Source organism: Saccostrea echinata, unplaced genomic scaffold, assembly GCF_033153115.1.
Source record: "Saccostrea echinata isolate AGI-Se365-2 ecotype Australia unplaced genomic scaffold, CSIRO_AGI_Sech_v1 ptg000064l, whole genome shotgun sequence".
Taxonomy (NCBI): Eukaryota; Metazoa; Mollusca; class Bivalvia; order Ostreida; family Ostreidae; genus Saccostrea; species Saccostrea echinata.
The window spans coordinates 1,294,610-1,309,334 of NW_026889813.1; the positions used below are offsets into that span (position 1 = coordinate 1,294,610).

Genomic DNA, 14,725 nt, shown 5'->3' on the forward strand with positions numbered 1-14,725 from the left:
ATAAATAAAAATGAGACAAAAATAACTTGTCTTATTAAATGTTCATCAAAGACCAAGAGAGGCCAATGTAAGAGATTACAACAAGGAATTAAAATAGTACAAAAGCACTGATAGTTTGTTAATATACTGTATGGTGAAAGTGATAAATGGGGAACAGATTAGAACATAATTTATGAACTGTTAATGAATAGTAGACTAATTATTTTGTTGATCCTGATCACCCTATTTTTCTTGCTTTTGGGCAACAAAGCTTCACCTTTCATTTCATTTTAATACTCTATGGATCCTCTAAATTATTGTATTGTACTCAGGTGACCGTTAAGGCCCTTGGGCCTCTTGTTTTATGTAAAATCTCTACAATTTGCAAAAATCCCTCAAAGATTGAAATTATTTGCCTATGAAATATTATAAACACAACAAAGCGGGCAAAAAGAGTCATTTTCTCATACTGTATCATTATTTTTCGATATGAGTGGGTCTTCGCTCCACTTTTTTGGAAGTTAATCCTCAAAATTTGCATAAAAATATACATTTTTTGGTTACCAAAAATATGGAGCAAAGACCCACTATACCTTAAAAATATACTTTTATGACATAAAATTTGCATCTTTTCGAGAAATTCTTGAAGTCCATTAAGTCAAGGGTCATATCACAACCATGATTTAAATGCCAATCTTCATCAGGACTTGTGTAATCTAGTGGTTAGCGTGCTAGTCTAGAAAGAAAATGATACTCAGGGTTTTTATTGCTAGGGTTCGAACTCCACGAATATTACATTATTTTTTAAATAAAAGAATAAATTTTGCCAAGAAAATTTTCCTCAGAAAAGTTTTGTTTATCATAATTTCATAAATTTCAATAATGAGAACTTTACTCTAAATACTAAATTCACAAATTGAACATGATTTTTATATATCTGAAGCTATAGGCTTTGTGCACGCTATGTTCGCCCATCTCCTTTGAACAAGACACAATTGTAACATTTCATTGCCAAAAGACCTTAACCTTTTGAGAAAAGGGTGTAAGTCAAGAACTCAATCAATCTTTCAGTCACCAGCAACAACATACTAAGGTATGAACCAATTCTAACCAAGAGATAGCGTTCTTGTATAGACACGATTTAATTGAAATTCAAACAAACTAAAATTTTGATTACATTCCGAAGGTTCCACACATATAAGTTATAACCAGGCACCATTTCATTATCTCATTGCACATTGACACTAACCATTCAGATTTGACCTTGAGTGAAGATCACTCATCTATTTCGAAGAAAGGTCATGTTCCATGGGCAACAAGCTAGTGAAGTATTCTCTGGGCTGTAAATATTGAACCCTTGAACAAATAAATTTGAACTTTTAACAGCATGATGCTGCCGATGAGCCATGGGTATGCATAATTTACAAGTTCAGTGGGCAATGAGATAGCAAGAGCGGGTTAGGGTCATAATTTTAGACTCTTTTCTAGAATGAATTAAAAAAAAATCTCTATTTTTTTTTCTGGTCATAAACTTTAATTTCCCCTTTAACCAATCAAGCCTCTAGCTATCTCTACATGTCCTTTGATGAAATTACCGTGTCCTTGAGTAAAGTTTAAGACATATTTTTGGGTCATCAGCTATAACATATTCAAGTTTGAACTCGTTTTAATCAAAGAATATGGTTTGGACAGTATTTCACTATCTCATTGCCCATTGGCATAAACCTGTAATAATGAACTTAAGCAGGATCAAAACACACCTTTATATAATGGACATAACAAACTTAATTTGAATTCATTGCAATATACGGTTCCAAAGTTATTGTCTAGAATAAACCTTGTGATGATAGACAGACGTACAATTGGACATCAGACAGATAGACAACCATACCAATGACTGAAAGATCGAGGGAGTGGGTTAAGATCATGTACTAGTAGTCATAGCAAAGGTATTTGACAATTTTCAAAAATTATTAAAAAAAAAAAATTATGCTATAATAGCGCAAAAGAAATTTGTTTAAGTCCTCTGTGGTAAATTTTGATAAAGGGGCATTATTTCTTGCATAACTTGATGGGTTTTTTTCTGTTTAAACTTATGTTCATCACTAACCCTGATAATTTCTACAACCACTGCTTGTCCTACCTGATTTTATAGTAGACAATGTTCATGGTGTTGTACAAAATTTATAGAGCGTTATTAAAAACCTATATCTGGTTAAAAACCTGCATTGTCAGTATCGTTTGACCTCTATTGGTTTTTCTTCATAAAGCCAAGAGTAACGGATTTTGCCAACACTGCAATTTAGCAATAAAAGGCGAAATCAAGCAATAGTTTGTCTTTCTTGCAAGATTAAGCAATTCAAAATGTTCCATCATGTTCGTTGATTGCCGACATTTTAAACGGTAACTTAAAACATAGCTGTTGGGGACCTGGTTGATTGTTTTCGTCACTATGTCATGCCATCAGCTTTCATATGGCAATAGTATGTCTAAGAATGATCCCTGTCTATCAATCCAGTGGAAGTCATGTGCAGCATCCGTATCCATGTCAGAACAGTTCACAAATTGACATGTCTGTTGTCAGAGTCCCTTATCATTCAAAATGTTCAGATCTGAAGCTGCGTTATCACCATCACAGACTGCAGAGGGCTGTAAAAGGCTTTAAAATCTAAGTCAAGTTGGACGGAGAGGGTGTTTTTAAAAAATCCGTGTTCAATAAAATAAAGAAGAATTCACGTACCCAGTATGACAGACTCAGCAGTAGCAACGATACAGGCCCACAACAACTTTTGTTGACAATAGGAGTTTCACAGAATATCCAATAGGAGAACCATTTGAAGTCTTTATCATTTGGTCACTTGCATCAATCATAGAAAAAATAAAATTTTCAAACTACATCATGTATTTCATTTATACAGTTGAATACAAAATAACTTTCATCATAAATCATTAAGTTATGCCTTTCTTAAGTCTTTCAGTATTACACTGGAATCTATAGAACACATCCTACAGTATGTCAGGTTCTCCTCCTTCCCGTCTCCCTTTTTTAACCACATCCCAGACAGGATTCTCTGTTAATTTATCAAGTACAATGTCTCTTACGACGAGTATCTCTACCCACAAATTTGTTCCGTGATTCTTGGAAGATAAAAGCTTGTCATCTGACCATTGAAAAAAAGGATTGTCATATAAATTCACTTCGTGTAAGTTTTGTTTACACCAGTGTAAATTTGGGTCAGTAGACCGAACTAAAAGGAGCCTGACGTACTGGGTTTTCCCATTGTATGTATACGAGCTCTCAAAAAATAAAAACAGATTGTCTTCATTGTCTGATTTTGTCCGAGATGGGTCATTATTATCATCGTCGTCGTCCAGCGATGTGTTTACCATGTAATTCATCATTACTGATGCAGGTATTCTAATCCTCTGTGTTCCGTAAGGGGATATTTTGGGAAGCTCTCTCTCTTCTAAAGCCAGTACGAACCAGACTCCTTTCAAGTTTGTGTTTGCTGCCAATGGTGCCAGCTCAGGAGACTCTGTTATCTCTCCTCTCAACATCCTAGAATGTAGAATTTCATTTTTGCAACTTTTGGAAGTACAATGAAAAAAATGAGAGACTGTGTCCATTTCATAAAATTCCTGGATTTTCAAAAGTTTTTCCCAAACTTTTTCTAAGTGTTTATTTCCTGTGCAAAACTCACTAAATCCATCAACTTTAGGGGCCGATTCCGCCATGTTTGTTCATAAAAATCCAGGTATGACTATGAATGTTCTTGCTTTCAGTGTAAGCTGTAGCTTTTGAAAGAGGAACTGTAATTGTAAACCTAGGTTAGATAATTTAGTTTATGTGCTATCAGATAGCCTTTCAGGACACATTTAATATGCATATCAACTGTTTTTTCCGTGTAATGCAGTAAATCCGATTGTTGTTCCTCGCTTTCGCAGTTTAACCTATAGTCTTTTTAAATTTTTTTTTTACATTCGTAAGATCTTTTGAATGAGAGAAGATAGGGCTTTAATATTTTACCTTTACATTACCTAAGTCAACACCTTTCAGAGAGGTATATCTTTTTTGACTTCATGACTTTGAGCTAGAAGTTTGAAGGACACACAAACAAGACAGATACAACATGCCATAAATAATGGCATCCAAACTACTAAGACACCGAAAGAGGGGACCACAATTCTTTGAGTACGAGACAGGACTACTAGTGCTAGATCCTACCTCGGGACCAAAATGGAGGATGGCGTGCAATAAGTAAGATGTAGGACCAATAAAAGCTGTTACATTGGAAAAATACATTTTTCATGGAAGACTTTGAATAATTCAAAACAATTGCATCAATTGCCCCTCACGAATAATTTAAATTATGTCATTCCTAGAAAACGTAATATGTGCTTTATCCAACGGTATTAAATTTTTTAAAAAATCATTTCATTCGCCGAAATATGGTTGAAATATTGCCGACTCGGCGTTAAATAATCAATCAATCTTCAAAGGACAAGATACCACTGCCTGGTAAAGAGACGAAACATTCAGGTTGTGGTTTTTGTGACTCTATATTAAAGTAAGAGGCCCAAGGGCCTTAATGGTCACCTGAGTATAATACAAAAATTGAGAGGATCCATAGTGTATAAAATAAACTGATAGATGAAGCTTTGTTGCCCAAAAGCAAGTGAAATATGATGATCAGGATCAATGAAATAGTCAAGTATTCAGTAACAACTCATAAATTAAATTCTTAACTATTCCCCATTTATCACTATCACCATGCAGACTATCAACAAACTGTTATAGTTCTTCTGTACTACTTTTTACCCCATATTATGACCTCTCATATTGGCCTCTCTGGGTTTTTGAAGAACATAAATAGTAAGTTATTTTTATCTCATTTTTATTTATTTATTATTTACAAGTCTACCTGATCATTAAAACTATGAAAGTACCTTTTTTGTATTATAGTTTTTTTTGGCATAATTCTCTTATTCTTTTAACTTTCAAATACATTATTTACAGTGATTAATTATCAAAAGTAAATGGCAAAGGAGAAACACTTCTCTCAGTAGAATACAAAATAATAGAGCCTTGGCCAGGACCAGAACACTTGACCAAATGATCCTGATGTTCAAAAATCTGGTAAAAATATCCTTGCCTTTTAAAACCTTTAAAACCTTTTTTCTGTTTGTCTTCGATATGCCAAGGAGCAGAGAAAATTGCAAAGAAATAATGCATTTTCACTACAGATTCAACACAGCCCTACCCTAACACTAAAACCAATGTCCCAGGGTCATGAAATTCACAAATTTGGTAGAGGTACCGTCATCATCATAACAACTCAGTATGCACTTAGTTGAAGATTTTCAGAGAATTAACACATTTTCCACTATATTATCAATATACTAGCCTTAAAGCCCCCCCCCCCCCCCCAAAAAAAAAACAAAAAAAACAACAACACCAAAACCTTGAACCACAAGTTTTAAAAATTGCAAGAAGCACAGTTGTTCATCATAACTTTTGCACTTTGTTCATCTGCTCAACACTAAGGAGCAGACAGGATTATTTAACAGAAATAATGCATTTTCACCCGCCCAGACACCAGAACATCTGACCTAGGGGCCATGAAACTCACAATTCTGGTAGAAGCACTCTTGTCTATCATAACTATACACTTAGTTTCTTTGCTTTATAATCTGGAGCAGAAAAGAATATTTTCGAAGAAATTATGCTTTTCACTATATAATCAATAGAGTCCCCCACCCCCCAACCTTGGGGCCATCAATCTCACAATTTTGGAAAAGGCATCATTGGTTATCATAACCATGCACTTAATTTGTTTAAATAATACCCAGGAGTGGAGAGGAGGATTTTCGAAAAATTAATGCATTTCCACTATATAATCTATAGAGCCCCACCCTAACACCAGAACCCCTGACCCAAGGGTCATGAAGTTCACAATTCTGGAAAAGGCATCATTGATTATCATATCCATGCACTTAGATGGTTTAAATAATACCCAGGAGCAAAGAAGAAGATTTTTTAAAGAATTAATGCATTTTCACTATATAATCAATAGAGCCCCGCCATAACACCAGAATCCCTGACCCAGGGGCCATGAAATTCAAAATTTTGGAAAAGGCATCCTTGTGCACCATAACCATGCATTTAGTTTGTTTAAATAAAACCCAGGAGCAGAGAAGAAGATTTTCAAAGAAATAATGCACTTTCACAATATGATCTAGATAGCCCCACCCTAGCACCAGAACCCCTGACCCTGGGGCCATGAATTTCACAATTTTGGTAGAGGACCGAATGCTTATTACAATCATGCCAACAGTCTGATTGCTTGATGTCCAGGAGTAAAGAGGAAGATTTTTTAAGATTACATTAATTTTGGTGGTTTTAGCCCCACCACTCAGGCCACAGGGGGGGGGGGGGGCAGGGACCATGATATTCACAATTTTTATTCCTTTTCACCCATAGATGCTATATGCCAAATTTGGTTGAAATTGGTTCAGCGGTTCTAGAGAAGAAGTTGGATAATTGGTTCAAATGAAGGGCAATGCCCTCTTTCAAGGGAAGTACTAAAAATAAGTGAAAATTTAGTGACATCTTTTAAAAATCTTCTCAAGAACCACTGTGTCAGAAAAGTTGAAACTTGTGTGAAAGCTTCATTATGAAGTGTAGATTCAGTTTCATTCAGAGCATGTCCCTCGGAGGAAGGGTGTGGCTACAAGAGATGATCAAAGTTTATAATAGAATATTTAGAGAAAAAAAACTTTTATAATCTTCTTTTCAAGAACTACTGGTTCAGCATCTGAACCACACTTGCATGGAATTTTCAGTAGGGTTGCACAATCGAATTTTCTTCGGATGGTGGAATTGACCTATATTTTTTGGATGAATGACCAGGTTAAAGTCCTGGAACAGGTTTCATTCAAGAGTAACATCAAGCCTTACCTAGACCAAAGTTGCATGGATAATGCATCAAAAGATGAACTCTCTCGGGCTTGCTTAGGATCTACATTTTTCAAATGCGTGACCAGGTTAAAGTTTTGGAGCAATCAATATAAAATCTGATCTTTGATCCGCTCCGACTAGATTGCTCCTGTGGGTTTTCATTAGATCTAGCTGGGGCGGATCAAGATCTAATTTTAATTAGATTAGTTTTTGGAGCAGGTACATTCCATTGTAAATTCAGCCCTAACTGGACAAACTTTGTTCTTTGATGCATCTAGGGATGCACACTACCAGGGTTGCTTTGGATGCTGGACATGATAAGATAAGGGTTAATTTTGAAGCAGCTTCATTCTAGTTTTATTTTAAACCCTTCATAGAACAAACTTGCATTAATGATTCATCTAGAGATGCGAATGCTGAATCTGACAAGCTTTCCGGAAGAGTGACAAGGCTTAATTTTTTTTTTAAATTTTTTATGTCCATTCTCAAGTAACTATAAGGTTTACCTGGACCAAACATGTATGGATGATGCATCAAGGGATGCACACTATCAGACTTACTTTGTATGCTAAATATGACCTGCATTTTCTGGATGAATGACCAATTTAAAGTTTTTAGAACAAGTCCATTCCCAAGAAACTGCAAGCCCTACCTGGACCAAAATTGCATTAATGTTGCATCTAGGACACTATTAGGTTAGTAGCTTAGTGTGGGACTTTGTCTTGATTAAAGATAACATACGTTGTGATGTGCTCTGTAATGTTTGAAAATATTTGAGGGGCCTAAAGAACGCCAGTTTTCTTTTTTTTTTTTGACATGGATACAATTACAAACGAAACTGAAGCTGTTCTTTGAACTTTGCAAGATCTTGGATCGCCCATATTCCCTTCATTATACAGAAATCGTCTTCTCGAGAATTGCTGGATCCGTCCTCTACTTGCAGGAGGTGATCCGTATCAAATCAGTCTGAAGGAGACGCGTAAAAGCTATGCAACGAATGGCAACACGTTTTAAGGGATTTATCCAATACAGCATAGGATGTCCATGCCATTTTCATTTGGTACTGAATATCGTGTAGTTCCTGTGTAGATTTAATTTAAGTGATTGAGAAAAAATTACATTTTAATTTCGACTGTTACTATTTTATAAAAAGTAACGTAAATGAAAGCATATGTTCTCTATGATTGTTGTGTTGTATAATTTTTATATGTACTGAAAGGAAAAAGAAACACAGGGTAAACTTTTGAAGTGATTTAATGTTATATTTTCGAACGTATTTTCCACCATTGTTATCACATTTTAAATAAATTTTAAATTCATCTTTCATCAACAAGAAAGCAAAATGTCATTTGATTTTGACCGATAATTTACGAGTTATGAAACTCAAATGACGGTACCCCCAAAAGTGAAAATCGAAAATTCTCATTATGTCCTATTATGCCTCCCTCGCGCATCTGTCACAACCTTAATTCTTCTCTGCCTTTCTCTTGGGGATATTATTCAACACTTTCGACAACGCAGCGCTTAGCTGGTCGAGAGTAGCTTGGGTATTCCTTTAAACCCTACCGTCCAGTTAGTCCCACAGATGTTCGACTGGAGAAAAAGAAATGTATTGTACGGACACCAGTCGAGTGGGTTAATTGGTTAACAACAAACTGAAAAATTAACGTGCACACGAGAGGAACACTGACGCAAAGTTGAGGATCTCACAAACCAAAATCGCGCAATGGGTTTCTTATAGTTTTTGGTGTAAATGTAACGATTATGGTTGCCGACTGTATTAATAGTGGTTTCAGTGGTCGTAAGTAGGGATTCGATTACACAGCTGGCAGTATAAAAAGCCCAATCATACGCGCCAACGTCATTGTCACGGTTGATTGGAAACCTTTCCAGTCCCTCTCTGAAGACGGATAAGACGTTCTATGGTGAAAAAATTTACAACAAACTGCACAGTAACCTGTTCTTTCCTTTTTCTTTACTTAGGCATTGCAATAACCGTCAGCCATATCATGATTACAAAAAATTCTCTTTAAATATCGAACAACGATGTGTATATCTTCAGAGCATCAAGTGGTTTAACATGATGTGTTGACAAAACTGTCATCATCAGTATGCACGTGTTTTTGGCTTTTTACCACTTTCCCTACGCTACGTCATATATTTCACGGTTGAGTAGTTCTGAACACCGATTTAAGTGCACAGTTACCAAGATATCTCGTAAAAATTGGCCATACAGCCAAAAACTTTTCGCATATTATGTTACCCTGCGTTTCTTTTTCCTTTCAGTATACATGTAGATCGTTCTGTAAGTTATCATGTTTATCATTAAGTTTTGTTGTTTTTTGCCATTAGTGTCTTTCTCTAGTAAAATATCCAAATAGGTATAACAGATCTAAACACATGTACTGCTGTTATATTGCGTTTAAAATTGAGTGTTCGTTCAGTGTTCGTCAGACAAATGTACGAGAATGAAACGTTGAGACCCCAACCTTGTCATCAAACACCTCTTTTAAACTTGTGGTTACAGCAAGTGTTTTCTTCTCATGTAGAAGTTTTTGAATAAATTCTGATTCACAGGAATAAAAAAAATAGGTCGGTTAATAGTAGTAATGGGTTACTGGACAGTCACAGTCAATGACGTCACACCCAGGTCAATAAAGAGGTCACAGTCACTAAAGGCACGTGTTCAAACATAAACCCAGGTCACCTGATAAGGTCAGGATTAGCAGTCACGTGTTGAAACATAGTCACAGTCATCACAGTCACTAAAGGTCACACCCAAAAAGGTCAACAAAGAGGTCACAGTCATTCTATACACGTGATAACAGTCATGTGTTTTAAAAAAAACATCAACCTTATATCTTTTAGTGTATACACGTGTCAGTCACAGTCACAACGTGACACGCTTATACCAAATGGTATAAGACATGTATAAAAATGATGTAAAACACATTCGCCAAAAAAAAAAAAAAAAACCCTCACAAGTCTACGAATGCATACATATGTAGAAATCCATGGAAACAGCTACCTGTAAGTAAGTTTTTCATGTATACTCCGAATACTTTCACTTTTAAATTCCTTTTAAAGAAATACCTAAATAAAACAAATAAATTTTGAAATTGAATTTTTTTTTATTTTTTACAACATAGTAATAAATACATATATATGTATATTTATTTCCTCTTCTAACTACAATGTCCATATGTCCATTTATGATTAAATTTTATTAACAAGCAAATATAAAAAAAAAAACATTGGACATTAAAGTAAATCCTTCCTCCATGAGAGGATATCTGCTTATTTCAAATCATAATGGGTTTCCATTTTTTTTTTTTAGATAATCCTTTATATAATCTAAAAGCATTGCACTTTGCAGTAAATCTACCCGCATACTGTCAACCAACTCGTTTAACGTCGTAAGATATGCCCCCGTGAATTCCTCTGTCAAAGGTGCAGAATATTTAGGCTCAATCGGACACAACATTCGAGCACACATCTCCAAATGAAACTTCCGTCACACAATAGAATCTCGACCGTCTAATGATGCCTCCGTCAGTACGTCATTAAACGGCGCTAAAGAGATTCCTCTGGTGGGGGCGTCAAAAGATGATGTCACCGCTGAACACTCAATAGATTCTTTACCCTCTAATGATGCCTCCAACAGTAGATCATTAAACGGTCTAAGAGGTATTCGTCTGGAGGGTGTGTCAGGTGATGTTGATGTCGTAACCATCCTTTTTTCTAGTTGTTTTATTTTTTCTGGATTAGCCTCTCTGTACAAAAAAACAACAAAATCACGATGAGAGAGAAGAATCGTAAAAAAGGTTCTCATTCAAGATCCATAAAATATATATGTATATATATATAAACATAATACTATAATAATCAACACATAATATAATAATAGATAAAATACCTTAACATCATCAGCGCTTTATTTTTATCCGTGTTATAGTCCTCAAGTTTTCTTCTTTTAACCGCCACCTCAATGGAATCTTCTGCCTCCTCTAGTTTTCGTTTTCTTGTGTTTAAAACCGGAGTCGGTGGAGAACTATACAAACAACCAAAACCGAACATTATTTTCTTTTTTTTAAAAATTACTTTCTACCTGAATCACCAATAAGTTACCGCTTAAGGTCCAAGAAGTTATTTCATGAAAGTCCCTTTTAACTTTATCATGTTAATGTGATTTATCTTTCAGCTATTTACAGAAAGTGGGGCTGTTTAAAACTTCTTTTCTTGTTAAAATACTTTTCTTATTGCTTTTTGTTGTTGTAATTTTCTAAAATTGTTGCACACGCACACATTTTAGAAATCTTTTTTTATTCTGTAACTCAAATTTTAGAAAACTTTTTTTATACTGTATCCTTTAATTTTCTTTTACCAGATTAAAATTAACATTCCATATTAAAAAAAATTGTTAATGTTATTTTACAAGTACATTCCATAGGGAAAACAAATATTTTTGACAGAGCATTAATTGTTCTTTTAAATTTACAAAAGTACATTCCATGAAAACAAAGTTTTTTAACGTGTTCGTTAATGTGCTAAAAATTAATGTGTTTAAAATATTACTCAATAGATGTAACCCTCCTTTTTTTAATCGGTGTAAATGTTTTGAGTGTTTTTTTTATAGTGTAGTATTTGTGTAAAAAAAGAGTTATCATCTACTGTTTCACTTTTCGTTTTTTTAAGTGATACATTTTTCTTTTTTTTTTTTTTAGTAGTTAGTGTATTATAGATTAGATTTTGTCATCTTTTGTTTTGATGCATGGTGATTTTTTTTATTCAGTAAAACAAAAAAGTGGTTACTAACTCTTTGAACAAACTATTACATCAAAGAAAATCATTTTTATGTATACGATATCATTTTCAACCATGTACATTTGCGATGACTGTTAAGTGATATAGTTTCACTTGTTATTAGTTAGTTTATTATACACAAGCTTTTTTATTTGTGTAAAAAAAAAGCTATCATCTACTGTTTCACTTTTCGGTTTTTTAAGTGATACATTTTTCTTTTGTAGTAGTTAGTGTATTATAGATTAGATTTTGTCATCTTTTGTTTTGATGGTGATTTTTTTATTCAGTAAAACAAAAAAAGTGGTTACTAACTCTTCTATCAAAACTATTACATCAAAGAAAATCAATTTTATGTCTACGATATCATTTTCAACCATGTAGATTTGCGATGACTGTTAAGTGATATAGTTTTCACTTGTTACTAGTTAGTTTATTATACACAAGCCTTTTTATCATCTTTTCTTTTTAAGATGATTCTTTTTATCCAGTCTTTACAAACCTGTACTGTAACATCATTAAAATAGCATATAAAATTAGTATAAGGGTAAAAAAAAAAATGATTGAAAAAGTTTCATTAACATTTTTAAAAAATATGTTATTTTTTCTTCAGTATGTAAATGTTTTTATGTTACATGAGTATAGAACTTTTTTTTAATAGAATTGTAATTGTGTTAAAGACACCTGGTGTAAATATCTGTGACTGTGTTTTTTACAACTTCATAATTATATCCAGTTTTTTTGTTATTGATTATACGAGTACCAAAAGGATGGTGTATACATTTATTTTTGATTTGTATGTTCAAAGTATGTTAATAAAAAAACTTTTACTCTGCATTGCTAGTTGTTTTAACTTACTAGTCCATTTTAAAAAGAAAGATACTTTTTTAAAGAGATTTTTCCCTGTCTTTTATAACCTTCATTTTTCTTTTGTTTTTTAAGAAAATGACAGAAAATAACCATCTAAAGGAGATTTTAGCTTCCTTAACTGATGCTGAAACTGTAAATCTATTTGCCTCAATTCATGGTCTTACCGGTCACGAGGAAGTGGAAAATCGCCTTAAGGAATTATGGAAAATCATATAGACCTTTTATGGAGGGAAGTCTTGGAGACGATAGAAGACGACCCCCCTTTAAAACGACAAAAACTTCAGGTACAACCTTCCACCAGTGATGTGCAACATGGAGGTGGACAATCGATGACCAGTAAACTCCAGGAACAACCTTCCACCAGTACTGTACAGCAAGAAGGTGGACAAACAATCTCTGAAGGAGAAAAACCATACTACATTTGGAAGAAAGACTCACGAACATTTAAGAAGAACACTGCCACAGAAACGACTTTCAAACTAAAATTTAATGAGCAGTGGGCCGGTGAGAAATTGATAGATATTTATGACAAGGTACATGACATGTTTGATGACGTGCTGGTAGAAGCCAAGGGAGACGACTCTGATTTAGGCAGAGTTGTAATTCAACATCCCAAATTGAATAATGCTATAGTGGTCTCCCTACGAAAGTGGGAGGATTTAAATGCCGACACGGTGATGTCCGAGGTCAATAAAGTCTTAAATTCAAATGAAGACGTTCCGGTAGACGGTGACCTGAATGTGACTATTGGATCCATTGATATGCCAAAGGGTGGGGGTGGAAATAAATTACCCATTACCAGACTAATTGGATCTAGAAATACACATGTAGTTTGATGAGAAAATATTCAATCTTTGAAGTGCAGAACGACAATAATCTCTGCATGGCCATTGCTATTGGGCTTTGCTTTTTAAAAACATGTAAAAAAAAAAAAAAAAGAAAGTCAATTCTAATACATGGGGTGCTTTAATAGCAAATGAGTCGGGGACAACCTTTGAATTAGCACTGAAATACGAAACTGTCTCCCAAACGTATAATGATAATATTCTGAAGAAGAGTAGGAGGAAAATGCAAACTAAAATGGCACTGGAGTTATGTCACATGGCAGGTGTACCCACACACAGGTATTTAGGGTTAAATGACATTAACCCGTTTGAGACATTCTTAGGTGTGAACATAAACGTTGTCTCGTCGCGAGTTGGGAACAAATTTGTCAGAGTAAGGGAGAGCACTCACAAAACCAACCTCTACTTGTACCATGTGGAGATAGACGAGGAAAAACATTGGCACGGCATTGCCAACATACAAAGGTTTTTCCAGGGGTCTTATTTCTGTCATACTTGTCTGAAATCATACACCGACAAACACAGACACAAATGCTCCACCTATTGTGATGTATGTTTAAGACATGATTGTCTCGAGACTGAAAACCAGCTGGGTTGTCGATCTTGTGGGAGGATATGTAGATCACAGGCTTGCTTTGAACGACACAAAAAGACCCCTACAGATCAAGTTCTCGCACCTTGTGAGCTATTTTACCAATGTAAAAAGTGTAGAATTACTTTACAGCACCACAAGCGAACACCCCATCAACACGTTTGTCATGAATGGCAATGTCCATATTGCAAGGAGGATTTTATTGGACAACACCTCTGCTTTCAAAGAGCTCATCAATCTACACTTAACAAAAGGAAAAAAAAAGTTTGTTTTCTATGACTTTGAAACACGCCAGGATGATATTTTTAATTGTGATCAAGGGTATAACCCTCCTTCTATCAGACGTCATCAGTGTGTAAGAAAAGAACACTGGTGTGCTAGTTGTAAGCTATGTCAGAACTGTCAGGATGCATCTTGCGGTCTACCCCAACACAAAGTTAACTTCGCCGTCATGCAATCCTGTTGTCATGTCTGTGAAAATAAAGAACTGGAAAAAGATTCAACGTGCAATAATTGTGGAATACGATGCGAACAATGTTCTCAGATGGAAAAATCACGCTTTTTACATCCACCCTGTCCTGGTACGTGTGGATATAGGGAAAGGGTATTTCGTGGAGATGATGCAGCGGAACAATTTTGCTCTTACTTTATCAAGTACTGTAGGGATACGATCTTTTTAGC

At 34.8% G+C, this 14,725-nt stretch overlaps 1 protein-coding gene across 1 annotated transcript; it reads right to left on the minus strand.

The window, feature by feature from the left end:
- Positions 1-2,985: 2,985 nt before the first annotated feature.
- LOC133175663 (phytanoyl-CoA hydroxylase-interacting protein-like) lies at positions 2,986-3,714 on the minus strand. The gene has a single exon (XM_061310773.1). The coding sequence runs from the start codon at positions 3,712-3,714 to the stop codon at positions 2,986-2,988; it is 729 nt and encodes a 242-aa protein (XP_061166757.1).
- Between the last annotated feature and the right edge of the window lie 11,011 nt (positions 3,715-14,725).